The sequence below is a fragment of the Pungitius pungitius genome, chromosome 21, assembly GCF_949316345.1.
Source record: "Pungitius pungitius chromosome 21, fPunPun2.1, whole genome shotgun sequence".
Lineage (NCBI taxonomy): Eukaryota > Metazoa > Chordata > Actinopteri > Perciformes > Gasterosteidae > Pungitius > Pungitius pungitius.
Window position 1 is genome coordinate 2,331,392 of NC_084920.1, and position 26,263 is coordinate 2,357,654.

General features: G+C 51.3%; 1 protein-coding gene across 3 annotated transcripts in view; it reads right to left on the reverse strand.

Annotated features, from left to right (window-relative positions):
- LOC119212574 (ankyrin repeat and fibronectin type-III domain-containing protein 1) overlaps nt 1-26,263 on the reverse strand; it is a 74,115-nt gene that overhangs the window by 14,632 nt on the left and 33,220 nt on the right. For 2 of the 3 annotated variants that reach the window (XM_037463126.2, XM_037463125.2), the window contains 4 exons: nt 19,409-19,449; nt 10,560-10,682; nt 1,161-1,380; nt 743-950 (listed from right to left, as the gene is read on the reverse strand). In XM_037463126.2, coding sequence (XP_037319023.2) covers nt 743-950; nt 1,161-1,380; nt 10,560-10,682; nt 19,409-19,449 — 592 coding nt within the window. Of the gene's footprint in view, nt 1-742; nt 951-1,160; nt 1,381-10,559; nt 10,683-19,408; nt 19,450-21,836; nt 21,956-26,263 lie in introns of those variants that run through there. The other variant, XM_037463130.2, reaches the window with a different exon arrangement.

Consider the following 26,263-nt stretch of genomic DNA (forward strand, 5'->3'; position numbering starts at 1 on the left):
TCAAGTGTTTTCAATTTAATGATACCTTTATAAGAAGCCTGGCTCTGCTCTTGAGAGTCGTGATCGCGTGTGTGTGCATGTGCGTGTGTGTGTGTGTGTGTGTGTGTGTGTAACTACAAACACAAACAGCCTAGGAGCCTCGCTGGCGAGTTCTAATCATAAACAGAGGAAGGGAGCGGAGGCTCAGTGAAAAGGGCTTAAGAAGATGACTAATATCGCCTCGTGGTTACCCCCCCCCCCCCCCCCCGCCCCCGCCGTCGCCCGAAGAGACGCCGCGCGCGTTTGGTCTGGACGTGGACGGACGCGTCGCTGGTGCCGCCGAGAAGACGTCGCTTTCGGGGGCGAACACACCTGCGGCGGGGCGACGCCCCCCCCCGAACCGAGCCGCTCTGCTATCGAGAGTCGAGCTCGAGAGCCGGAGATCTACACGGGAAAAGGGAAAACGAGAGCGGGTGATCCGTGCGTTTTTTTTTTGGGGGCCCTCCGCTCGGCGCCTTCGGCTTGGCCATATCTCACACGGCATGTGATCGAATTGCCCCCCCCCCCCCCCCGCGCTCAAAGCCAAGGTAACGTTTGCTATGGTGTGATTCATCTGCAGGGGGGGGGGGGCCAAGCTCCAGACTAAAGAGATGTCAGGTTCCACATGGAAAAACACCGGTGTGGCAACTCCTGGAGATGTTTTACAGAAAGACTCAGTAGTCATAGTGGCTTCAGATCCTGTGTCCCGGGTCCCTCTACTCACAGTGGGGGCTCTCCTTCGCACCAGCTCGCAGCAGCAGCTTGGCCATGGGCACGTTGTTGGTCATGATGGCGATGTCGAGCGGCAGGAGGCCCTCGCTGTTGGGGGTGTTGTGGTCCAGCTCCTCCAGGCTGTACTGGGACAGGAGCAGCTGCACCAGGTCCAGCTCCTGGTGCTCCACCGCCTCGAACAGCGCCTCGTTACTCTGGAACTGTGAGACGGAGAAAGTGGAGCTTTGAAAAGGAGACTTTCTTCTGATACCTGTGTCTGTGTTTCTGTCTACGTATCTTCTACGAGGGTCAGTTGGATGGGGGCACGATGTGAGTATCTGACCTTCTCTTTCTTTCCAAGTCTATATGTTTTCTCGGGCTATTTTTAGACTACAATATTCCTGGGCTTATTATTTTTTCCCCTCACTTACTACGGTGGTTTTGCGAAGCCTCTCCTTGTCTCCTCCCCGCCCCGACACCGCGCTGTCCTCCGGAGCGGGGGGGTTGGTGCCCACACGGAACTTTCCAGACAAGTTGCGGTACAGGCGGCGGGCCGCGCTCGGCGAGGACAGGCTGGCCGACTTGCGGGTCGGGGCCGGCTGGTGGGCCTGGTCGCCCCTCGTGGGCTGCGTCATCTTGGCCGAGTCGGCCCTGGAGGAGAGAGACGGACGGGTGAGGGGGGGGAGGGGGGGGGCAGAAGACAGTGGGAATGTGGCACTTTACACCCAACATTCAGAAATAATATATATATATTTTTTTTACATAGATTATAAATGGACCCCCGGCAATATTATCACAGACTGGCTTTCTGCCGTGGGAACCGATGGTGACGGACTCGCTGACGGGGGGGGGGGGGGGGGGGGGGGGCAGATAAATGGGGGGGCAGATAAATGAACTTTCAACGGCTCTCTTTTCGCCTCTCATCTTGGCAACTTGTTTCCCTTCCTATCACATCTTGCCCCTCGTGGCTCGGGTCCTTCACTCGGCTCTTGACCTTTCGCTCGTTGCCCTCATCTACTCGATCCTCCCCCCCCCCCCCCCCCCCCCCCTCCTCCTCTCTCCCTGAGGGTTCTCATCCCTCCTTGATTCTTCTCTGTCATTGTTTTATTGGTGGTATGACAATAGAATAATCTAAAAAAAAAAGTCAGTTCAACACCTTAGAGGTAGATGTCGTTGTTAAAGAGCGGGGGGGGGGGGGGGTGAATAAAGCTTGACCTACGTTGGCCCTTCAGGCCTTTTGCCAACAAGTAAAAACTAAAGCCACGGGCAGATTCGTCAAGGTGAGAACATCTGTAGGAAAGTTTTTTATTTATACTCCCGCTCCGCTATGTACGTGTTGGCCCCCCACCTCTTCACACACACACACACACAATCCCTCCCCCAACACATGCAGTTCGTACAACAGCTGACGGCAGCCAACATGGTAGACATTAAAGCAGCTCCAAGCCCCCGCAACAAGCCCTTTTTCACTGGGCCCGATACACCTAAAATACCCTGGATCCCCGTCCCTTCCCGCTCCATCCCATCCATCTCCACTCCATCCCGTAATAGAGGCCTTATTTTAGACATCCTCGTGTTCCCGGCCGGGCCGAACCTATTCCAGGGTCCCAGATAAAGCGCAGCAGGTATTTGGAATAATTTTTCCATGGGCCTGGCCCGGGGAAGATAAAACAAGAGATATATTTGTAACGCGTGTCAGTATCCCATTTCAAAGAGAAAGCCCGAAGGGAATTCAGCCCCCCCGGCTTATTGTTATTTGAACAGAGAGCGGAGGGACGGTGCCCTATCGCCCTGTGACGACGACGACGCGGCGTGCGTGCCTTTACATCGCCGTGCGATGGTCGCGTGTATCGGATGAACGTCCGAACTCAACCTTTGGGACAAACGGGTCTGAGTTACCTTATGACCCCTCTCACATGTAGGGCTTTTTAATGGGAAGGAGCATTGAGAGCATCATGGGGCGCTGGTGTGGAGAGCGCCAATGGGAAGGCTGGATTACGTACGCGCATCGTTTCACCATTCAGAGCGGTGTTTGTAGAATGGAAATACATAGAATGGCCGGTATCAAAAGAGAGTCTGATATCGGTACAATGACCTGTAAAAACTATTTGAGATCCAAAAGCTTAGAGCTATCTCCCTCACATACACATGCAAACTGCAAATACGCAGCATTTCGCTTTATTAGTTGTATCGGCACGTTTACACAAACAGCTCCGTCCTCCAGACGGTGAGTCACATGTAAACAAAGGCTACATATAAAATACACAGACACGGTCCAGACTGCTGCTGCCTCAAAGTCAAGATGGGAAAAACCTGTGACTGAGAAAAATGTCTCTTCCCCCCCACAAAAAAAGGAAAGAAAGTTAATTCCCCGCTCGCAGAATTTCCGAGATTTTTGTGTAAGCTGAAAAGCGGCCGCAGGTATGCACATAAGAGCTGGTGAGATCTCAGGAACCTTCAAAGCAGATCGGCCCACTGACAGCGGGGTGGAAAATGTTGCTCCGTCTGACGGCTCAAGGGTTGACGTCGCAACACGCTGTATGAATTACACCATCAAGAAAGAACCAGCCCTTCCAACCTGCTATCGGCAGCACGGGGGTGACCCACACACACACACACACACACACACACACACACACACACACACACACACACACATTGTTATAAAACACACGCCAGCATCAGCTGTCAGTAACATTTGATTTCCCAAATTCACATCTGAGCACGTTGGTGGGCGAGTGAGCCATTCGACACGTGCCCCCCCCCCCCCCCCCCGTGAAAGCTCTTACTTAATAGTTTTTGATTAATAGGGAATGACTCCCCCCCCCCCCCCCCCTGTACGGGCTTTGAAGATGACCGACTGACTGACCATACTCGGTCATGTGGGGGAGCTCGAATGTGAGCAGAAAATACCTTTCTCGGCCGTAGCTTTAAACCTACAAACAACAAAAAGTGAGGCCACATTCCGGGCATGTGTCCGTGTGCTGGTGCCCTCGTGGGCGTGTTTCGGTGCCAGACATGACGTGGACCTCTGGCCAAATCAGCAGCGTATATGATGTTCTTTGGATGAGTGAGACGATAAAGTAACCAAAGCACACAACAAACCATATTTAGACAACTTTTATTCAGTTTAAATCTCAACCATCTTTCCCCTTTCCCCCCCTCTGGCCTGTGCTCCATCTCCGCTGCCCCGTCCCACTGTGTCACAAAGGTCTCTTACTGTAGGTCAGCGGCGTGCTGACAGGAACCCCCCCCCCCCCCCCCCCACTTCCAAACGTCTCACCGGTGGCTAGTTTACTGCCACGAGAACACATAAATCTCTGTTGTACGTTGGTGTGTGTGTCTAATCGAGTTCATTACACACGGGCACAAATGGCCATTTATATTAGCTGGCGTGCATTGTATCGTCTGTCTGCACCGAACAAACAAAGAGCTGCAGCTTCTTTGATGGAGAGAGAGAGAGAGAGAGATGAGGAGAAAAGGCAAAGAGCGGCACCAGAAGGACAGTGCTGGCAGAAAACAGGGTGGTGGGGGTCAGAGAGGCAGACAGTGAGAGGAGAAAGTTGCACACACACACACACACACACACACACACACACACACACAGTACGATGGCTGCTCTAAATGTGGCTTGTAGAAGGAAATTCTGAAATCTGAGTCTTGGCACCAGACAGGCTGGAAGCAGGCAGGCTGCTGGACGCAGAGAGAGAGAGAGGCTCAGGGAGGAGGAGATGTGGGGAGGGGGGGGTTGGGGGGGGTGGTATTACTAGAATTCATATAGCTATCCCCTCTGTTCGGCCCTTATCACCTTATAGGCAACATGGGGCCATGCCAGCTGCAGCCCCTTACGCACCCAAACGCACACATGCACACACACACACACACGCACACACACGCACACACACGCACACACGCACACGGTGAGATTTCAACTTGGTTTTACAGCCAAAGAGATGACCGGAGTGTCTCAGGGGTCAAATTACATGAACGGGGCACAACTTTATTAAGTTTTCTAGCTAGAGTTCATTCGCTGCAAAACATCCGCTTTCACTTTACCCCGCGGAGCGTTTTTAACCGCGATGTCCGCCCCCCCCCCGCGCGCACATTTTAACGGCGTTCTCCGGACAACCAGCAGCCTCCTAAGTGGCGGGAATGCATGGAGGCAGCAGACAGCACGGCCGATGCCAGAGCAGATAAAGCCGCGCAGTCTGCTGTTTACACCCGATTTGCATCCAGGCCGCATTTCTGCACCGCTGAGTTCTCCGGCCCCCACTTCCTCCCTCGCTGATAAGCTCGGCGCGCTGAGGCGCCGCGCTCCTCGTGTCCCTGCGTTGTTCTGAGGTTCTATTTATTCGCCTGCTCGCTCAGGTCGACGTGCTCACATCTGCTGTTAGTCACAGTCAGTCGAAAAGTAACCCAAGTGGAAAGCCCCCCCGAGGGCATCGGGTTTTTTTTTTTTGATGCACGCCTTCAGATCACTTTGAAGTGGGAGCCCGTGTGCGTGAAAACAAAGCGTGGACCAGGTACCTGCTACGGAATAGTGCGTGCTGCCCTTTCCCTTCTCCCTCACATATCTCCCCTTTTATCTTGTCCTCCTCACTTTCTCTCCCTCGCTCCCCCCCCCCCACCCCCCCTCGGGGGGGAGAGAACGGCAGAGAAAGAGTGGGCGGTCCGCTGTATGTTTGACCTTTGGAGTGGGCCCGCTGTGCAGAGCGAGGCCTGCCACCTGTTGGCCCTGTGCGTGTGTGTGTGCGTGTGCGTGTGCGTGCACGCAGAGGTAAATCTCTCTAGATGTGATCAGCGGGGGACAACAGCGGAGTCACCATGGGGATATGGCGGCGGACGGCGGCCGACGTTCTCAGGAGTGGGGGCGGGTGCTAGGTGGGATCACACACACGCACGCACACGCACACACGCGCACACACACACACAAGCATACACACCACCCCTCCTCTGTCGGAGGCCTGGTGACACCGTGTCTCCCACGGCGATCGTGGACCCAGCCTGGGTGGCTCCAGGCCTTCTGTGTGTCTCTCAGAGGGTGTGTGTGTGTGTGTGTGTGTCACACCAAAGGGGTCCCTGCCTGGGGCCGCCATATGCCACCCACCCAGCCGGGGGAGGGGGGGGGGGGGGGAGGAGAAGGGCGGGGGCGACCCCCGGCCACTGAAGCCACCAGTTGGCCCATTCTCTCAGTCACACGCCGGCCGGGCGCCATGTTTAAAGTCCCACGGCTGTTTATCTGGGATAGGGATGGAGGGGGGGGTTGGGGGGTGAGGGTGTGGGGGGGGTCTTTAGTCTCCTGACTATGATAAATCCTTTGTAAAGAGGATAACGTGCATGCTCACACAGTATGTGCGCTCCTGATTAAGATGGATGGATGGATGCCTGTGAGAGTGGAAAGAGTGGCAGCCTGTTAGTGCGTGATAACACACACACACTCATCTAACGAGGGTGTGTGTGTGTGTGTGTGTGTGTGTGTGTTGGCAGAAAAGGGGCTGGATTTCGATCAGGTAAACGGAAGCAATCTTTGTTTGATCCTAAACAAGAGCAGCAACAGCAGGGCGGATTGCTCTGGATCCACAGCGCTGCGGTGTCCTCTGTCCTCTCGGGGGGGGCGTGGGTCTGCAGTCCCTCTGCTACCTGCGCTTCCTTTCTCAATCTGTCAACCATTTTCTCAAGACTGGTTTTCAACCACAACCCTCCTGGGTCCCCGGACGATTTTCTCTCTGCCTCTGACCCTGAACAGAACCCTCACACACACACACACACACACACACACACTGAGCAGGCCGAGGGGTGTAGTTTCCCCAGCTTCGGTTGTCTTTGAGGCTTATGAGCAACACATGGGGCAACGCTAACCCTCTGACCCATTGGCTGTCTGTCTATACACACACACACACACAAACAACACACACACACACACACACACACACACACACACACACACACACACACACACACACACACACACACACACACACACACACACACACACAGACACCACCCAAACCCATGCTCTACATGTGGTAACCTCTCCTCTCTAGTTCCAGCTCCACTTTTCGGAGCTCTAACTCTGTCTCTCTCCATCGTCTTTTCAATCTTTTATTTCATTCTTGATCATTTTCAGTCTCTACTTCCTCCTCGTCTTACCTATTTGACTGTTCCCTGAGCCCCTCCCCCCTCCCCACCCCCCCCTCCCTCCTGTGTGCTGAGCTTAGGTCTGGAGTGGAAAACGGAGTATCAAGTAGGAGACACACAGGACGGGAGGAAGCCAGCCCCATAAATCTCACACAGCATCCAGAAGACGCTGCGTGAGCGCGTGGACGCATTTCAGCACATAAATAATGTCTAGACTGTGTGCAAAGGTTTGTGCTTACTACAGTACTTGTGTGTACTTGTGTAATCTACTGGATTTGAGTTGGTGTGTAATGTGTGCGTGTCAGAAGGACCACGAGGCCGAAGCAAAAGAAATCAGCAAATGTGTCCCTTGTGTGGACTGGACTCTACTGTCTCAATAAAGTCATATTACAGGCAGAAGAAGCTCAGGAAGTCCAACGTTAGCATCTGAATTGTTTCATCGTCTTTACCCCGAAATGTATTTCTATTTGTGTCTTTATCATTGATCTGTTGCTGTCGTGAAGCCTTCGATCATCTGACCTCCATCAGCGGAGCTTCTCCTTCTCATCAGCCTTCCTTCTGATGTGTGACTGAACTGTTTATTATCTATTTTCCGTCTTAACTAGACCTCACTCAAATACGTGTTTACACTTTTGACATGTATGTGTGGTAAAGCTTCTCAGCGCCAATACGGTCGGAGAATGGTGTGATTTTAATGCAGAACACAGAATAAAAGACATTCCAGCAGGAGCAGGGATCAGTTTCCCGCTGTCGTGATCTTTAACAGGGAGTTCTGTGCAGAATGTCTAAAATGAAAAATTATAGGGATCTATAACCCCCTGTTTTGTCCCTCTTGTTTGAACTGACAGCTCTCTGCAGCAGAAGAAAGGATGAAAGGAAGTCAGGAATATTAAATCAAATTAGAACCAAATGAGGCGAGTGGCATACTGTCTAAAAGCACTTTACACGTGGGGCCCTTGAGAATTGCCCTCCGTTTTTTTTCCCAAAGACTTGGGCGATTTCTCCATGCTCTTTTTTTTTCTTTTTTCGATTCCCTTTGTGCTCAATTCATAAGGATTAGCACTTGGTAACCCCCCCATTCCCCTTTTACACACACAACTCCACACAGTCCTAACTATTGCAATGTGTGTTTGCTCGTGTGTGTGTGTGAGAGCATGAATATCAAGGAGAGAATCAGATGGCAAACATGAGTCTCTGTGTGGCCACTCTGTGTGCGTCTGTGTGTGTGTGTGTGTGTGTGTGTGTGTGTGTGTGTGTGTGTGTGTCAGTTAGTTGGGATGTGTGTAAACATATCAGCTACGGGCATCGAAATTAGGACGTCACCCCGAAGCTATTCCTGAAGACAGGGTGGCACCAGGCAGAGCAGGGGGGGGGCCTTCAGGGGATGGGTGATGGAGGGGGGGGGGGGGTTAAACACTCCATTGCATACGGCACAACCACACACACATGCCGATGTTTTGTTGGTGATTTTACGAAGTGGATTGGATTCGAGCACAGGTTGGTGTTGGAGTACTTGTGTGTAGAGTTTCCGTTCTGCGGGGGAACTGTTTAGGGAAATAAAAGCTGCTTGGCCGACCTGCACGGCTGCCTCTCCATTGTGCTCAAGGGTTTTGGGGAAGGGAAATGGCTCTCTGTCCCTACGAGAGGATATGGAAATGAAGACTTATTTACTGGCCCTGTGGTGCCAGTTAAAGGCCCCGGTATTGACTGTCAGACTCTGCTGGATGTCTCAGGCTGACACGTCATGCACAAGAAAAACAAGGCAGCAATTATACAGGGGGGGGGGGGGGGGGAACCAACCTGCAGCCCGGAGCATTACTTTAGATATCGAGATGAGTAAGACGCAGGATCGGAAAGCATTTTATTCAGATTATTCAAACCTCACAGGGCCACCATATTCACCCAAAGACATTATAGATCCACATTGTAATCATTCATACCAATGGCTTCGTGGAGAAAAAAAAATATATATATTTTTTACATGCTTAACAGGCAGAAAATACCTTAATTTCCCTCTTAAGCTCCCTCTGACCCCCTCAGTGAACGCTTTTCTCCATCCATACTCTAGAGGCCATTTACTATGATTACCAATAACACTCCCATTATCTTTTATTATTGCATTTTGCCGAGGCCCTGCCAGCTCTCAAGGACTTTGATGAGGCTACAAAAAAGGCTCCCGTTTCAAGTTTGTACATGGGCCAAGAATTCCCTTAATAGTGACTCGACATAAACGGCAATGGTCCACTAAATAGAGAGTTAAGTGTTGAGCCACCGGGGGACCTAGATGTAATCGTACAAGGTTTGACTTAAAGAGTGAAAGAAGAGGGCAATGTGCAGATGGGTGCAAGTAAACTCAATTTTAAAAGTGTGTATCGGTCGATAGCGCCACATTTCCACATTTCCGCTTTCATTAGAGGCGAATCTATTCTGGCGTTTTAACAGCCTCTGTCTCAGGAAAAAGAAACCCGCTGAGGCCTCCACAGCCGTTAGATAACACAATCTCAACAACTCCTCCTCCAACTCCTTATTTCTCAGCAAGCGATACACACAAAACGCAACACGACCCCCGAATGAGTCACATGACGGGAAAGCCTCAATAAACATGTATATTACACAGGTGATATTTTAGAGGAGGTGCCATAAGTGTCAAAGAGTAAAACTATGTAAAAAAAAAAAGGAGGCGTTTGGAGGACACTGGTAGCACAGAAGCTGGGGATCTGGACCGACCTTGTTTCACCTTCCAGCAGCGTGACTCAGCCCTCAACCCAGAGTCTCTCCCCCCCACCGGGGGTTCCTGCTTTATTATGTCACAAAAGACCAGTCACACTCCTGTAACGGCGCCTCGCCCGCGGAGAAAGTCAGGATCCAGCTGTGGCCGAAAGACCCCCCCCCTCCCTCGTCATCCCTCCCGTAAATGAGCATGTCCAATCTACCCACTGTGTTTCATTAAAACCAGACTGCATCAATCAGGACGTGAACTTTAAAGGCCAGGTCCCCGCTCCAGCAACACGGGAGGACAAGGCCAAGCCGTAAAGGACCTCACACCGCACACGCACTCTCCTGCAGGCCGACCACACAGTAGGTCCCACAAGGCCCGACAAAAGACCCCGTAAGGCCTCACTCCGAGAATCTGCAACCCCACTAAAACCGCTAAGTAACTCCGCCGAACAGCTACTGCACGAGCGTTTTTTACTTTGACTGAATCGAGTGTAAGATCCGCTTCAACCTGGGGCCATTTTCCCAATGGTGAGAGAAGCACTAAGGACGGGGGAGGGGGAGGGTTCCAGAGGGACAGACAGGAGGACGGATGGGTAGATAAAGGAGCACAGGAAGGTGCCAGGAGAGGGGAGCCTGGGGGAGGAGTCCCATGGGTGGGGAGCGGAAAGGCAGCCTCGTGATGGAAAGGGTTCAAGCCCCCCCTCCATCCAAGAGCGAGATCGGCCGGCGGAACCCAGAACGCAGAGACAGGCAGGGACCCGACATCTCCCGACCTCCGCCCCCTCCCCCAAACACCAGCTGCCCAATCGCCAAAATAGGCCGTAGGGAAGGCACCAGTTTTGGTTTCGACGATTTAAATCAAAACGCTGCTTCCGATGAAGTCTTGTTTTACAATGTTCACAGTGTGAGAGCCCTAAGGAGTGACGAAGTGAAGGCAGAAGGGGGGATTTTAGTGAGACGCTCTTTGGTCCTACCAGTCCACACTGAGAGATCGTCTTCTGTAGGATGGAGGTCTGTCCGTGGAGGTCTTCTCTGCTTTGGCCACACGCTCTTTGAGGGACAGGCGGTGGGTAAATTTGGAGATGCCCGACTCTGACCTGAGGGGACAAGACAAAAAAAAAAAAACCTGGATGAGAATAGGCCTCCATGGACTGGTTTGGAGCCAAGAAAAGGTCCTGCAACATGTTGCCTTATCACACATTACACATGCTCGCATAGTTCAGGAGCAGGTAATGCCAGAGCCCTTTTTTCTGTATAAATAATTGCTAGTAGAAAAACACTCGGGGGACTGATGTCCGTTTGGTGGGTTTATTATCTGCAGGCCTACAGAAATTCACTGCCAAAAAAAAAAAAAAAAAAGAAAGATGTTGATTGAGAACGGTCTCAGCAAAATGGATTCTCTAACGTCTAAAACCAAAATCGACTCAACGAAACTCAGTGGAATGAAGTTGATAAACAGTGTAAAAATTCTGCAGTTCCCAGAGGAAACATTAGGTTTCAGGGAAAGCCGCCACTTTCTGTCTACATTTCCAAATCTTTTTCGCAGAAAAAAACAGTCACAGACATTTTAATCTCCTCTGCTGGGCTGCCGATGTCCCAGCTCAACTTTTTGTTCAAAATTAAAAACAGTAAATGTAATATTTCTTCCCTTCCAGCCCCGGATACGTTTGACAAGAACCAGCATTGCAATATCGCCGTGGTAATGAGGGGACTAATCAAAACGTAATTAAATTCTCCATCAAAGAGCCGGAGACACAGAGGAACGTTCCTGACAGTAGTGATGTAGTGTCAGAACTCACAAGACCATGCAAAGGTTTGTATAAATCTGTAAAATTCTTAATTAATGGATTTTTTTTTTCTGGTACCTACCATGAACATATAAAATCATTACCAATGGCGTGGTGCCTCGCTCATCTAACACACATGCTGCTCACATTTCATTATCCCTAACACACACACACACACGTAGGTATCCTCTTCACGTGAGCCAGCGGGCGCTTCGGTCTCCATGGTGAGCGCCGCTGGAGACCTGCTGCAGGGATGGCTGCATGGAGGAGAGCGCTAGGGGTGGGGGGGGGGGCTTTGCTTCTGCCACTCAGAAGCAAAGCTCCAGGCACTGCAGCAGAGACGGAACCTTTCACACAAGGCTTCGGTGAAGAAAGGTGGGTGATGGTTGGTATGAGCGGTGACATGGGTGAACGACAGATCTGGGAGAATGATTCGATTGGATGGAGACCTTTATTGAAACGTTCCCACAGGTGTGAATAAGAGGCCTTTTTCAAGGCACAGACCCGAGCCAGCGGGGCTTTCTGCTCCCTTGCCTGGAACATTGTTCGCTCTTTCCAAATATATAAATATAAATCTCACGTCATAAGATTGCTTCTTTGCCAAAAATTCGATTGCATCCCTCGCTGCGAAACAGTCAGGATCGAGATCTTGGATAGGCCTCGTAAATCAAAGGTCTCTGAACACGAAGGCGAGAACCACCGCCATCACAAACCGGCCAGGCTCCAGTTTCTTCCCGTGTTTGGAACAAACAACTGTCACTTCATAATTTCACCCTATTAGGGGTCGCGCGAATTGTTCTAAATTAACAGAAGAAGTATTGACTAAAGGCCCAAAAAGTCTTGAGTGAGGTCACCGTGACCTTGAGCTTGAACGCCGACAGGCAAAGCCGATCTGTGCCGGCCACGTCGTCATCGGGCTTAAGACGGCCGCAACTCGCGAGTAGAAACCAAACTTCAGAGAAGCTACACTGCGAGCACACTTTGGAAAGAATAAATCCATTTAAAAAAACAGCCTCTTTGTCTTCATCGACCAGGGAGGCATTTCATTCTCGTCGCATATGCTCCCGTGCTACGACCGCAGATTCCTCGTGAGACCAGCTGTTGCGCCATAAAGACGACGCGATAAGCTGAGATGAAAATACACAAGTTCTCATTGAGGATGACCTCATGCTATGGATTATCTAGTAGAGCGATTCCCACTCCTACACCCTCAACTACGGCTTGCTGAGCTTTCTCTGAGGAGTTGGTTGACCTCTAAGACAGAAGAGGCATATTTTCCCGTATGAATCACACTTGAAGGGGTGTGGGATTCTGGTCAGATGGCAGAGCAACCCCTAATTGATGGTATTAGGTTTAGGCCGGGCTTCTTCTTCAAGGGCTTTTAATTCAATACTGGCAACCATTCGAAGCCAAAGACCCCATCCTTAAACTGTGTATTTCACAGGAAATCAGATTCACGAATGGGCCGTTGGGTTTTGTAATAACTGCATTGGTTTTCTAAGGATCTAATACGTCTGGCCTAAGCCCAACGGTTACATTAAAAAGTTGCCTATAAAACTTCAAACAAACCTTTGGATCAAACGCATGACACGACAGGAGCGTAGGATAACCACTTGAATGCCGTGAAAACACACAGGATCACGGCTTCAAAGAGCCCGGGGGCCAGTGGACACAGACGAGGACTCGGGGAATCCCTTTGAGGGGTTTAGAGGACAAATGGACATGTGAAGCAGGTGGGTCTCAGCGGAGGGGATCTGCTGGCAACTGGCTGCCTCTTGGCTGGGCGAGAGCCCCCGACCCCCCCCGACCCCTGGCTCCGCCGCACGCAGCTGTCCCCGATAACATCACCCAAGCAGACGCGCCGCGGTGACGCAATCCCCTCGGAGACCCACTCAGGGTATCCCGCTCATCAGAACGGCCTTTTTTCTTTCTTATTCCCCCCCGTGTTGATTAAGGTTTATAGAATCAGTGATTGATTGCTTTTTCCTGTTAGAGCTATTGAGGGCTACAACGTGACCTTAGTGGCATGGCGTCCTACAACGTGACCTTAGTGGCATGGCGTCCTACAACGTGACCTTAGTGGCATGGCGTCCTACAAGGCGACCTTAGTGGCATGGCGTCCTACAAGGTGACCTTAGTGGCATGGCGTCCTACAACGTGACCTTAGCGGCATGGCGTCCTACAACGTGACCTTAGTGGCATGGCGTCCTACAAGGTGACCTTAGTGGCATGGCGTCCTACAACGTGACCTTAGTGGCATGGCGTCCTACAACGTGACCTTAGCGGCATGGCGTCCTACAACGTGACCTTGGTGGCATGGCGTCCTACAACGTGACCTTAGTGGCATGGCGTCCGGTGTGTTTGTGTTTGAGAGTTAGAGGGTGCTCAGGCACCTGCCCGAATGCCCCGTCCTCTCAGGGGAAAAGAAGCCTTCAAAGCCAACGTGGGCATACCTGTATGCCCCCCCCCGCGTCCTTTCCCGTGTCACACCTTTGCCACTTTGACCTTCTCACAATGAACACCACAGGGCAGAAGGGATGACAAAGGGTCACATAGCGATGCCTGACAGCAATGGAAGCTTTCCACTTCCAGTGCTTTTCTATTTCTGAAGTACAAAGCTAATGTAAAAACAGGTTTGAACAGTAATTAACTTTTTCTTCTTCTAAGGACTTATCTTTATTAATAATGTTAATTTATATTTAAACACGCTCTAAAAGTAGTATAGTCATTTTCATCCTGATGAAAAAAAGTATAGTTTTAATTAAAAAATGTAATAATTTGTTTTATTTCTCATAAATACCGCCTGTATGGTCCCTGCTGCTAATGCATCTCTCCACTGTCAAAGCACGCCGCTGCCTCCCTGCAATGTGACTTAGATTATGATCCTGCCAGCATTAGTAACTTTCCCCAATCCTGCAGCACAAGAGTGCTTTTGTCAGCACTGAAAGGCTTGTGTGGTGATACGGAGAAAATGTTGACCTACGCTTACACACCACGCACACACACACACACACACACACACACACACACACACACACACACACACAAACAGACACACACACACACACATTTGCACACTGTCACTCCGAAGGATCGCTTTCTTGCAAACAGCTCACCTAATGTCACTTAGCCTCTCTGTGCAGTTGCCATGGCGGCAATTAACTGTTCGGAGGTATTCATGTGCACGACAAATTCTGCTAAAGAACTCATTGTTCACGCTCACAGTACACAAAGCTATCCACTGTGCCCTTTGACCCCCGCTCACAGCCCGAGTAGCCCACTGCTATTTGAGAGCCGGGTTAAGACAGCGTGGAATTCTAGCAAAGAAACACTGCGACTCAAAGACGTCACAGGGAGCTGCAGTGCAACAAACACATAAGAACTATTTAACACACCTCCTTCCCCACTAAGTTCATAATTCAATGTATGTAAATGATTTGGAATACTATTAGAGTATTGGCATTTCCTTACTTGACCGTAATTTGAATTCTATATAATAGAAATCCCTGGTTGTCTGAGGCTGTAAATGCTCTTCCAGTGGTCCATTAATCTCTAATAGTATGTTTTGCATTGGCCCCCCTGGGAGAAACCCTTCATTAAATGTACCAATTTGTCAAATGAGAAAGAAAATGACAAGCGCTCCACAGATGACACAGAGGGTTCTGTGTTCGACGTGTTTATAAAGTAGCTCCCCGAAACCAGCAGAATGCAAAGCGTTACACAATCTGTGTGGTGTGTCTGAGGCTCCACCACAGATCTTATTATATCAGATTACTAAGGCGCAGACGGGATAGTAAATCACAAGCAGGACAGGCGAATACCTGACCCCCGTCTCTCCGCAATTATGGCCGATGGCTGCCAACCTAAAACAACTATTTTGGAGAAGGAGGAAAAACAAAGCGCCCCCGAGTTTCTTTCATCTCAGTCTCCTGCTACGGCTCCTGGTTCCTGCCGGTGGAGGTCTAATAGCCTGAAAGGAATGTGGCCAAGCGCCCCGCATAACAGATACATGCAAATGAAGTGGATGCAAGCACACACGCACGCACGCACAAACATACAAACACAGTTTAATTCAGGAACATACCCCTCAATGTGTTTCGTGAGGCAAACAAAAAGGCTTTCAGTGGGCCAATCATAAAAGCACGCAGCCAAGCTATGAACGTTGCTAATTAAAATCTGCTCAAAGAAAGCCTTGTTTTCCATTCACCATCTCCATCCAAACCCATGTCTGTGTGCACGTCTCTCCGTGCGGCGGGGGCCCCGCTTTTATTTCCCTTGGACGGAGGCCTCGGGCCAGTGAAACACACTGACACTCCTTCAGGCTAACAAGCTCTCCTGTCAGTTGTGATGCGACTGCGGTGCATTATCTAAACGCCTCGGGGCGCAGGGTGTAATCGCCGGTCAATGAATGGGAGGCAATATCTGCCGCGCCGTACCTGACGCACCCCGCGATCTGCCGCTTTTACGCTGGATACGAATATTCACAAACCACGTGACGCCGACGGGAGGGATGATCTCCTTCCGGGTTCCGGGCAGAGCGAGGGGGGGGGGGGGGGGGGGGGGGGGCATTTAACAGCCGCCTCCGCGAGCGAACCTCGACAATAACCGCCTCAAGTGCTAATGATCTAATCTCAGAGCTACGCAGTTATCACCCCACGCACACAATGCCATGCAGTGTGTGTGTGTGTGTGTGCAGAAAGGCACTCGTCCCATTCGTATGTCACCTAGGAAAAGACACACAGAGACATAACAAAGTCCCTGGAGAGCTGGCGTCACGTGACAGTCGCGTGACATCAGGTGACATTGAGGCCCATTAATAATTCCGCACCCGGAATCCCATAACTCTCCACACGATCTCCACATAAGTCTCCAGCTGGTCTCCTGCAGGACAGAGAGAAGCTGTTAATGCCCCCCCGCGGAGCCTGGATCTCAACGCGGCGCTCGTAGCGGCGAATGGAGGATAGCGCGTGCGTGTTATTCCAGGCTGAGTCCACCTCTCTTTGCAGCTTTCTGTAAACACGCTGGAGTTTAAGTGAATGAGTCTGAAAGGTGAGCGGATCCGCCAGCCGGAGTTCTGCACAGGGCCCTCAGAGGCCTCGTGGAGGTAGACACCAGTCTGGTATTCTGTTTATGGTCTCGAAACGGCTTGAAACACACACACACACGCACACACAGAAAAAGGGCGACCCACTTCCCCCCCCCCCCATCAACCCACAATTGAGCACGGCGTCGAGATTCCAATCAGGGTCTTGCCAGCAGACTGAGGGGATTATTTATGCTGGAAAGGACGAGGGAACCTCGGGGAGGGAGAGGCTTCTTGTGTTTCTACATTCGCGAGATCTTGGCCGAGCACAGCCGGGCCGCCCCGTCACAGGGCTCCGGTTTCTGGGGTTTAAGGTACCGTAGGAAGGGTCAAGGTGGGGCAGAGGTGGCCCACGCGGACCAACGGCGCTACGAGAGGGCGACGGGGGCGGGGGGGGGATGGATCGGAGCGGCGCGGCCCGGATGGCGCTGTGCTCTACATGTTTGACTGTGGCTCCCTGTCGGCAGCACCGGAGATTCTGAAAATCCACCCCACTCTCCTCTGGTTTTACTCTTTCGCTCCCTGTTGTGGAAGATCAGAAAAGAAAGAGAGAGGGGGGGGGGGGGGGGGACCCTTGAGCTGGTTCCGGTGCCAGTGACATTTTGTCTCTCTCACACACACACACACACACACACACACAATCATGGCCAGGGTGCCTTACTAAAACAATGTCTGTCTCTGCCCGCTCCGTTCTTTGGCCTGGCAGCCTCCTCTTGGGGAGTTCTCAAAAAACCCGACGTTGCTGCTGCCAAGCCACATCAAATAAGCGCACACACACACACACACACACACACACACAGAGCGCATTGAACACACAGAAAGAGGGATAAATGTCACCAATATTCACACGATTATTTATAATTCATATTTGTGAAAGGCACACTGGATCAACAGAGCACACTTTGCTGTTGAGAGCACGTGTGGAAACACACACACACACACACACACACACACACACACACACACTGATGAACTGTGCACACAGTCACACACTCAGCCAGAAGCAGTCTCCTATGGCCCGCCGAGTTCGGTCCCTCTCCTACCACCATTACCACTATTGTAAATACTCCTCAATATGTATTTACACTGCGATTTCAAAACCCTGTGAAAAAAGTGAGGCAAGCAGAAAAAAAAAAAAGAGTCTGGAAAAAAAAAAAAAGAGAAGGCGTAATGTGTTGGGGATGAGATGCTTGTAGCCCTTAAGATGCCCCACAGGCTGTCTCACACAGGAATGCAGTGCTGAATGAGCGAGGGACCCTTCAGAATGCAGCAGAAGGTCCCTCGACTTCGGCCAATGTGCCGTCCGCTCGGATTCCGCCCCCGAGGGTCAGCGAAACCCCTCGCCGTCCAGGTATCTGCACTCGGACCACTTCCCCCCCCCGAGGACAAAATGTGCTGCTCTGTCCGACGGTATGTAAATGCTGCGTGGGTGACCAGCGGTCTACCACCGCACCTCGCAGTGCATTGTGGGACACTTTTAAGTCCACTATAAAGGGATTAATAATTCACATAGCCATAGTGAAAGTATAACGTAGGTAGACTTGCGTGATGAAAATGTAAATGCTCGTCGGCATCTTTGCTGCTTTACTTGTGGCCGACGGATGGACTTTTTATGTCTTCTGGTGCTCTCTCATCTTTGGGCCCTCTGATCCCAGACGCCGGGCGCTGTGTTTGTTCGGCCCCATTAAGGACTTTGTGTACTGTACGCAGAATCAAACGCCCGATGTGGCCATTAATTAAATGCTGCCGGGCTTCGGCTCCCGTGTCACCTGTAACCACGGCAACAGGCGACCAGCGCCGCGCAGGGAAAGTCCCCCCCCCGGCTGTGGGGGAACGTGGCGGCTGTCACAGGGTGGAAAGGACGAGACGAATTGAGCGCGTGTCACCTAAAACACGAGAGGTCATTTCCATTAAAGCTGTGAAAAATTCTTCATATTGAAGGTTGAAGATGGTGGATACACTCCTCTTGTTCTTGAATAAATGGAAAAAATGGAAAATGGAAAAAACGAATTAAACGGAAAAAAAGAATTAACACCAACCAGGTCATGTGGTACTTTCTATCCACAGTTATTCTCTGGATGTTTTGTGTAGGTTCCCCTCTGCCTCTGCCTTTGTTTTGCATGAAGAAAATAATATAAAGTGTGACGTGAGAGCTTAAAGAACACTTGGTATGATGATCCGGTGCTTAGCTGTGCATAAAAAAGAGCACAAAAAATCATCTCCATCCGGAGGAACAATCAGCTAAGCGACCTTGCATCCGTGGGTAAGAAGAGGAGCGGCTAAAGACCGAGCCTGAGAGAACAAGCGAAGGCAAGATGGCCGATACATTCCTTCACCTGCACTGAGCTGCACAGAAACCGTGCAATCCGCTTGATTGTGCCCAATCGTTCGGTGCACAATTTGAGACTAAATGTTATTGGCGTAGATCATTAGTTTTAAAGCCCACAAACGTTCCAAACAAATTGTTAACATGGTGGATGAAGAGACGATACAGAATGGATATTAAAGATTGCTAATGCTCAGTCTCGAGTACACAGACACACATTTAAGTTATGGACGAAACGCACAGGTGTGTGGCATGTCACCTTCTCTTCAGGGTTAATGGTCGTTTTGAGATGAAAAACACCAACATCCACGTGTGGTGTGTGGCTGTGCACAACACGCTTCCCTCTCCCTCCCTGCCTCTTTATGGCAAAGACTTCTGTCACATGACATTGTGCGCTAGCTGTACTACTTTTGTGCCCTGGCGTTAGACCCTCTCCCTTCAAGGTGACAGCACACCTGGCGCAGCAGACACGTCTGTGTATGTGATGTGATGTGGCACCAGCCGTAAGGCGATCAAGAAAGACAATTCAACCAGTGAAAAAGATATTATGATGTATAAAGGGTGTAGAAAGCGTTCATTTCTTCAGTTTTCTAAAGAGAGACTGGAAGGACGGGGGGGGGGACTTACTTCTTGTGCTGATTCTCCTTTCGGTCAGCGGAGCCCAGACTCTGCAAGTAAGAGAAGAGAAACAGACGTGACAATCAGCACCTGAGGCGGAACTACGTGCTCTTCTTTCCAATCTTCGGGGGGGGGGGGGGGGGGGGGGGCTTCCTGCTCATCTGTCTCGTGTCATCCGTCCCAAACGAGCATATGGCCTCATATTTCACATGTTCATGTGGGCTTTGCTATCTTGGAAAATACACCTTTCAACAAAAAGCATTTAGTGAAGGATCTGCTGGAAATGTGCCGCCCTCAAAGAATCAGTGGCTGAAATAACCTCAAAGACAAACCCAATTACCCCAACACAAAGAAAGAGATATCTGCCTTTCCTCCTTGATTAGGTTTGATTTATTACTCACCTCGTCCACTAATCGCGGGGGGAGCACCGACCACGTGATCAATGCGACCCCGTGAGAGCCAATTACGTGGGTAAAAATAATCAGCTACCCCTTAAAAACACGTATCCAGTGGACTGGCACGCGTGTGCCGGTATGTGGAGGGAGGAGGCCGTGAAGGTGACACGACACCACGAGAGCCTCTGATGACGGAGTCCACCATGTTCCCCAAGTCCAGATGCAGAAAGGAAACCTTCCGGCCAACGCGGCTCGACGGGGGGGGGGCGAGCACTTTCCCTCCGGCTTATTAGGCACACAGGCCACCCGCTGACGCACAACCACACACCTGCACAGTGCACACACACAGAGCACCCCCCCCCCCCCGCGGTCTGCTTCTTCTTCAGGAGGTGTGGAGCCATCAGCGGTGACACGTGCTGAGACAGACAGCGGCGCACACACACAAGACACTGGACACATTACGCACACACACACACACACACACACACAGCTGGCCTCGGGGCTGGAAACATTTTTGGAGTTTTCTGTTTTCTGCATTTTTCTTCTTTGGCAAGAAGGTGGACTCATTTTCTCTGATAAAGGAAGCAAACTAAGAGTGAAACACAATGCAAAGTGCTCCGATTTGAATGTGCTCACTGTCACAAAGAGGCTCCCAGCATGCATTGTGCCCGTGGGCACGGCGCACCGTGGACACAGCTCGGCCGGGTTTCGAACCCGAGGCCCTTTGTGAGGTGTCGGTGAAGTCCCGGGGCGCATGTTTTAAAATGTCCTGCTCGGGTCCGCCATTGTCCATTGGTTACTTTGGTGCGAGCTCCTCTGGTCATGTGACCCTGCAGCAAAAAGCGGCACGTTGAGTGTATCCTCCAAAAAGAAGTGAGGCAGCGTGGCCTCCCTTTGTATCTCAAACGGAACATCCGTGTGTGTGTGTGTGTTCGTGCGTGCGTGCGTGCTTCTATGCGGGGACATTTGGAGCAGCGATTGACATCTCCGTCCTCCCCCGTGGGGACAGGGTAGGCCTTACAGGACCAGTGACCTTTCACCTCCCCGCTCCCTGCTGTGCCCTCAGAGAGGGGTCTCTCTGCCACAGGGACGAGAGCAGGTGGGTGTCCTTCCTTTGAAAGACAGGTCTGCGGGGGGAGGGGGTGTCGGAGCTCTATTTCAGCGCCACCTTTCAGGATGCAGTAATTGGAGGTAAACCTTCACAGGAATACAAAAACTATGGAATTACAAGCGCCTGCAGCATGTGGTTGATTATTTGCTAAGAAATACATTCGTAATTTTAATGCCTTTAATGCCTGGAGGATGATTTCAAATGAAGAACCTGAAACCTACGGCCAGGATGAGCACTGCCGACTGAATGAAGGCAAAAGTATCCCACACGCCTCTGTCCAAACAGAAATATACATATAACATCAGAGCCATTTTGCAACTTAGTGCAACTTGGTGCCCCCCCCCCCTCTCTCCCACACACACATCTGTCCACGTGTCGTCAGAAATCACTGACACTCTTAGAAAAAAAGAGGGAACATTTCGTATCAGAACTAACAGCTGAAGCTGTCTTTAAATCCCTCCGAACACGTCTCCATGCCAATGGCAGCAGGAGAAGCCCACCTGACATCTATTAGAGCTGCTCTCAACACCTGGGTCAATTATCCTAATGACGAGGACGCGGTCACCTGACTTTACACATTAAGTGTCGTACATATTTGTCGAAGACGTGCAGACACATTTATGTAAAAAAATTCCATATGGCAGAGATTAATTGGCTCTGATAATAATAATAATAATAAAAAGCAATTCCACAATGATTGGTCAGGCTTCGGTCTCCATCTTTGTCGGGGGCGCTTATGGATGCGCTTTGAACCTTGGCAGCGTTGGCTCAGCGCTGTGTGTCATCCATCCGCGATGCATTCGTGCAGAATTTCACTTGCAAGGAATATTAACGGGGCAAAAAAGAAAAGCAAAAAACACCCACAGGAGCAGTAATACGCAGAGAAATACCTTCACTTGGAGTCCATTCATTCCTGCACCCACGCGCATACCTGCCGCCTCGCCGCTCCGCTCTCCCCGCGCCTCCTTTTGCTCTTCAAATCCCAGAGTCCTCGCCGCGCCGCTAATTGCTGTTCACCTGTCCGACTGCAACTCCCCAGCTCCGTTTTACCCCCCCCCCCCGTCCAGCTCTCTCTATTTTCCCCTTCTCCTCCTCCTCTCCTCCTCTCCCTGCCTGAAGCCGCTGGTCACACGGAGGTTTGTGGAGCTTTACTCCGGCGGCGGCGGCTGCTGCTGCTGCTGCTGCCGTCGCTGACTTGTTGTACTTTAATTGTGGTTGCTAGGCGATAAGCTTCTCCAATTCTGCACACAGTGAGAAGGGGAGGACAGGAGAAGGGGGGATGGGGGGGGAGTGAGAGAATAGGTGTGGGGGGTGGGGGCTAAGAGGAAATGCTCATTATAGACTCTGTAGCCTGAAGAGAGTGATCGGCAGGGAGGAGGGGAAAGGTTTACAGGAGGCAAAGAAGTTGTACAGATGGGACACATGGGTGGATGGAGCAGAAGGGGGGGGGGGGGGGGGGGCTCAGAAAGCAGGTGCGCTTCGTTATTGCAACTCGGAGCGCTTCAGCAACAGTGCACTTGGGAGCATTTTCTTTTATAATAATGGCAATGCAGTCGCATATGAAGAATCTCAACCCGGCCCCTGTTTTGCCTCTTAAAGAAGTGCTTTTTTTTGTTTCCGGTTGCTACGCTATTGGTTTTTGTCCTCATTAAAACAGGAAAATTGAGCCGACGGCGTTGTCGTCCAATTCCGTTAGGAAATTAACAAACGGTGAGCTGATTTGAGCCCACGACTCCACACACTTCCTGGCGTCCCCCCCCCGCACGCCACCGTTAGCAGGCGTCAGGCTGACGGAAGCGTCACGAGAGCCAGACTCTCCCTGGAAAAATGGTCTAAATACGCATCCATCAGAGCACGATGCCTGCCCCCCAGGAGTAAGACCACGCTTGTGCTCATTCCATCGTCGAGGTCTCCCTCTCCTACGTGCGCCCTTCTAGTGTCAGCAGGACCCGCCGATCCATCGCGTCAGTGCGAGTCAGAACTCAACGCCGGAGGGCATTTCCACAACCACATCGACTCCTTTTTGACGGAAGCTAAATCTATTTTAAGTGAGCTTGAAAACTTTTTTTTTTGCATAATCGCGGCGGCTTCATTGCATTTCTGCCGTTCCGGTACAGCTTTTTCATTTCATTTGTTTTGGAAGGCTGATTGGACGCGTGAAAGGAGCCACCCGCCCGCTCCGGTGCCCGTCAATATGAATCCATTTAGTCACGGGCTCTGCACGGCGCCCCGTCTGTGTCTGTGTGGGTGGACGCGTACGCGCACATCTCTCGCTGTGGCACTTCCTGTGTCCATCCACCGTCGCTCGGCTCAAAACAATAAAAAAAAAATCCACCTGCCAGCTTCTCCAGCTAGAGGCGATGCGAGCACCCAGCATGCAACAGTGAGGGGCCTCAGCAGGTTGTCCCAACCAACATCTGCCAATCAGGAGGAACTTTTCTAATTATAACTCACACACACACACACACACACACACACACAGACTCACAAACAGCCCCCGTTCGTATAAACGCACACAGCCACAAGCGAGATCCTTGAAGGGCTCTCAATGGGTTGCGGTGACCTTTCCTTGTATCCTTCCTGCAAAGGCTTCTGGGAGGAGATTGTGACAGCTGGCTTGAGGTTACGTGACCGCAAACAAGAAAACACCATATATATATATATATATATATATGTCATAATAATAATGATCATAACACTGTGATCGATGAGCGTGAACATCCAGAGATGAACAGTAAACTCAGTCTCATGCAAACTGCCGACGATGCAAAAACACGCAAACCTGCATGAGCAATGGGATACGTAGTAGAGATACACACTTGGAGAAATGAGTCCCACACATCACCACGAGGTGGTTCTCGGTAAACGCATTCACAAGGATGTGCAGCTCATGTCTTTTTTCTCACACAAGTACGCTACGCGCTTTTAGAACAAAAGTAACAGGCATAATGGGGTCGCAGGACCGGCAACTGTGCGTTTTTTCCTTCCCGTTAATCCATTTTCCACCGCGGTGGTAGACAGAATTAACAGGGCTCTTAAAAAAAAAAAAAAAAAAGCTCACAAAGAAAAAAGAAGGAAGGAAAAACAGACGACAGAAGAGCGCTGACGAGCAGATGCGTGACAACAGGAAGAACCAACGAGCGGGGGGGGGGGGGGGGGGGTGAGCAGGTGAAAACCAGGAGACGACTGAGCGAGAAGGCTCCTCCTGCTTTCACCGACCAATCAGCAGCCGCTGGGCGACGGCAGAGTGACGGGGCGGTTCCCGCCCCCCCCCCTGCCGCGCCGTCTGCAGTTTTACAATGTCATTACTTGCCATGGATTCCCCCTCCCGAGTCTTGTGGTCCGTGGGACCAAAGGGGCCAAAACATGGCTTCTAAATCAACACAGCAGAAAGAGACTATGGGTATTTACCCATAAATCACTGCGGCGGAGCCACCTACAATCAGACTAATGGGGCTGGAAGACGTGCTGTCATCCAAGCCATGATGTCACCGAGCCCGAGCCAGTGGGTGTTGATGTTGGTGGCGGTTCTGTGTGTGTGTGCGTGTGTGTGTGTGTGGGGGGGGGGAAGCCTGCATATGTGGCTGTGGGTTGCTAGCTATGTGTGTGTGTGTGTGTAGGGGGTTGTCTGAGTATGTGGTGGTAGGTCTACGGCGCTGCTTGTGTAAGTGTCTGTGGTGAGCGTGTGTGTGGTGCGTGTGGGAGGCGGGCCGGGGCGTCTGTTTGTGTGGGTTTGTGTGTGTCAGGGTGGTCAGTGCATACTTCCAACGTGGCCCTGCGTTGATATGAGTTGCATTAATCCACGCGCACACGGGTGTGTGTTCTATATCTCCGGGCGGACACGTGCATGGAACACAAACACACACACACATGGGCCTTGCGGTCGGCGCTGGCTCACAATCGTTGTGGGATTCCATCGAGAAATTCGAAGAAAAAAAAAAACAGTGGCGCGGTGAGCGCGGCGGCTCTGCCACGTTTCCACACAATGGCGCTCATTGACCTAAATAACTGGGGACTTTGTGAAATGGGACACCCATTAACGTCTCCTCCGCAGATAATTGGCCATTAGATGTTGGACGAGCCCGACTCCCGACACTGACATCGGGAAAGAGGCCTGGAACCCGTTACGACGGGTTGGCTTTTCCTTCCGTCATCCAGCCAAAGCGCTCGGATTACCGCGGAGACTCGGGGCCTGTTGTGGGAGCCGCGGCGTCCGCGCCTCAAACACGGAAAAGATGATGACCACGAGGGGATCGCGGGAACACAACAAAAAGAAGACAACCGCAAACAGCGAAAACGAGAGAAAAGATAAGTCACCGGAGAGGAAAAGCGGATAAACAGGGGGGGGGGGAGAAGAATAAAAGATGTAAGATGGATTGGTTAAGCAATCAAAGAGAAGTATCAGGTTCACAGAACTTTGTGTCACGGCACTTTTTACATTTCTGAAATACACTCATATTTATGATGACTAATGCCTGCCAGGCATCCGTCACTCGCGGCTGTTGTGGGGGGGGGGGGGGGGGCGACGGGCGATCGAGAGTCACGTGACTCATTCCCGCCAGCGTCCCGCCTGCGTCCCGCCTGCGTCCTTCATGCGCGACGCGGGGGCGACGTCAAACGGATCCGTCAGTAGGCGGGGGGGGGGGGCGACCAATTAACGAGGACCGTGGCGAAGACCAACTCCAGGTTTGCTCCCGAGCCGCCCACACACAAACACCCCGGTAGCCACGGCGCTTTTTTACTCTCGCCCCGGTTAGTTTTGAAGGGCCGAGCGTCTTGCCGATGGATGATGGACAGGGAAATACCGTCTGGAGCTTTGAGGGCGCTGATCCAGAGAGGCCTAGGCCCTCGGCGAGGGTGGACTGCAGCAGGTAAAGAGCAAAGAGAGGCTCATTTAACAGCTCGGCCTTTATTTTTTCCTCCCTGGGGGAATTTTATGAAACTAAAAGCACCGGGACTTAAGAGTCCGTATCAGTACAGAAATCTCAAACGAGAGGTCGAATGAAGGGATCCATCCAAGCGGAGTCCTGTTATCATCAATTCAAGACTCAGCAGACTCTGGATAACTACCAGAGAAGCGCTTTGTACGACAGCTAGAGATTCTTCACCGATGTCACGGATCCAGAGGCTTTTAACAACTGCAGGAAGTTTTCCAAACGTTCTTTCCAGCGCAGACGTCCTGGGGATAAGACCTTGGCCCGAATGGTGTCCTGAGGTGAGGGAGGAGGGGGGGAGGGGGCTCAAGCTCAGGGCACACTAGCAATAAGCAACAGAGTTTTCATAGGAATCTTTGGGGGGGGGGGCCTTCTAATCCTTTTGATCTTCGTAGCCCTAGTTGACACATTGATGAAGATTGGA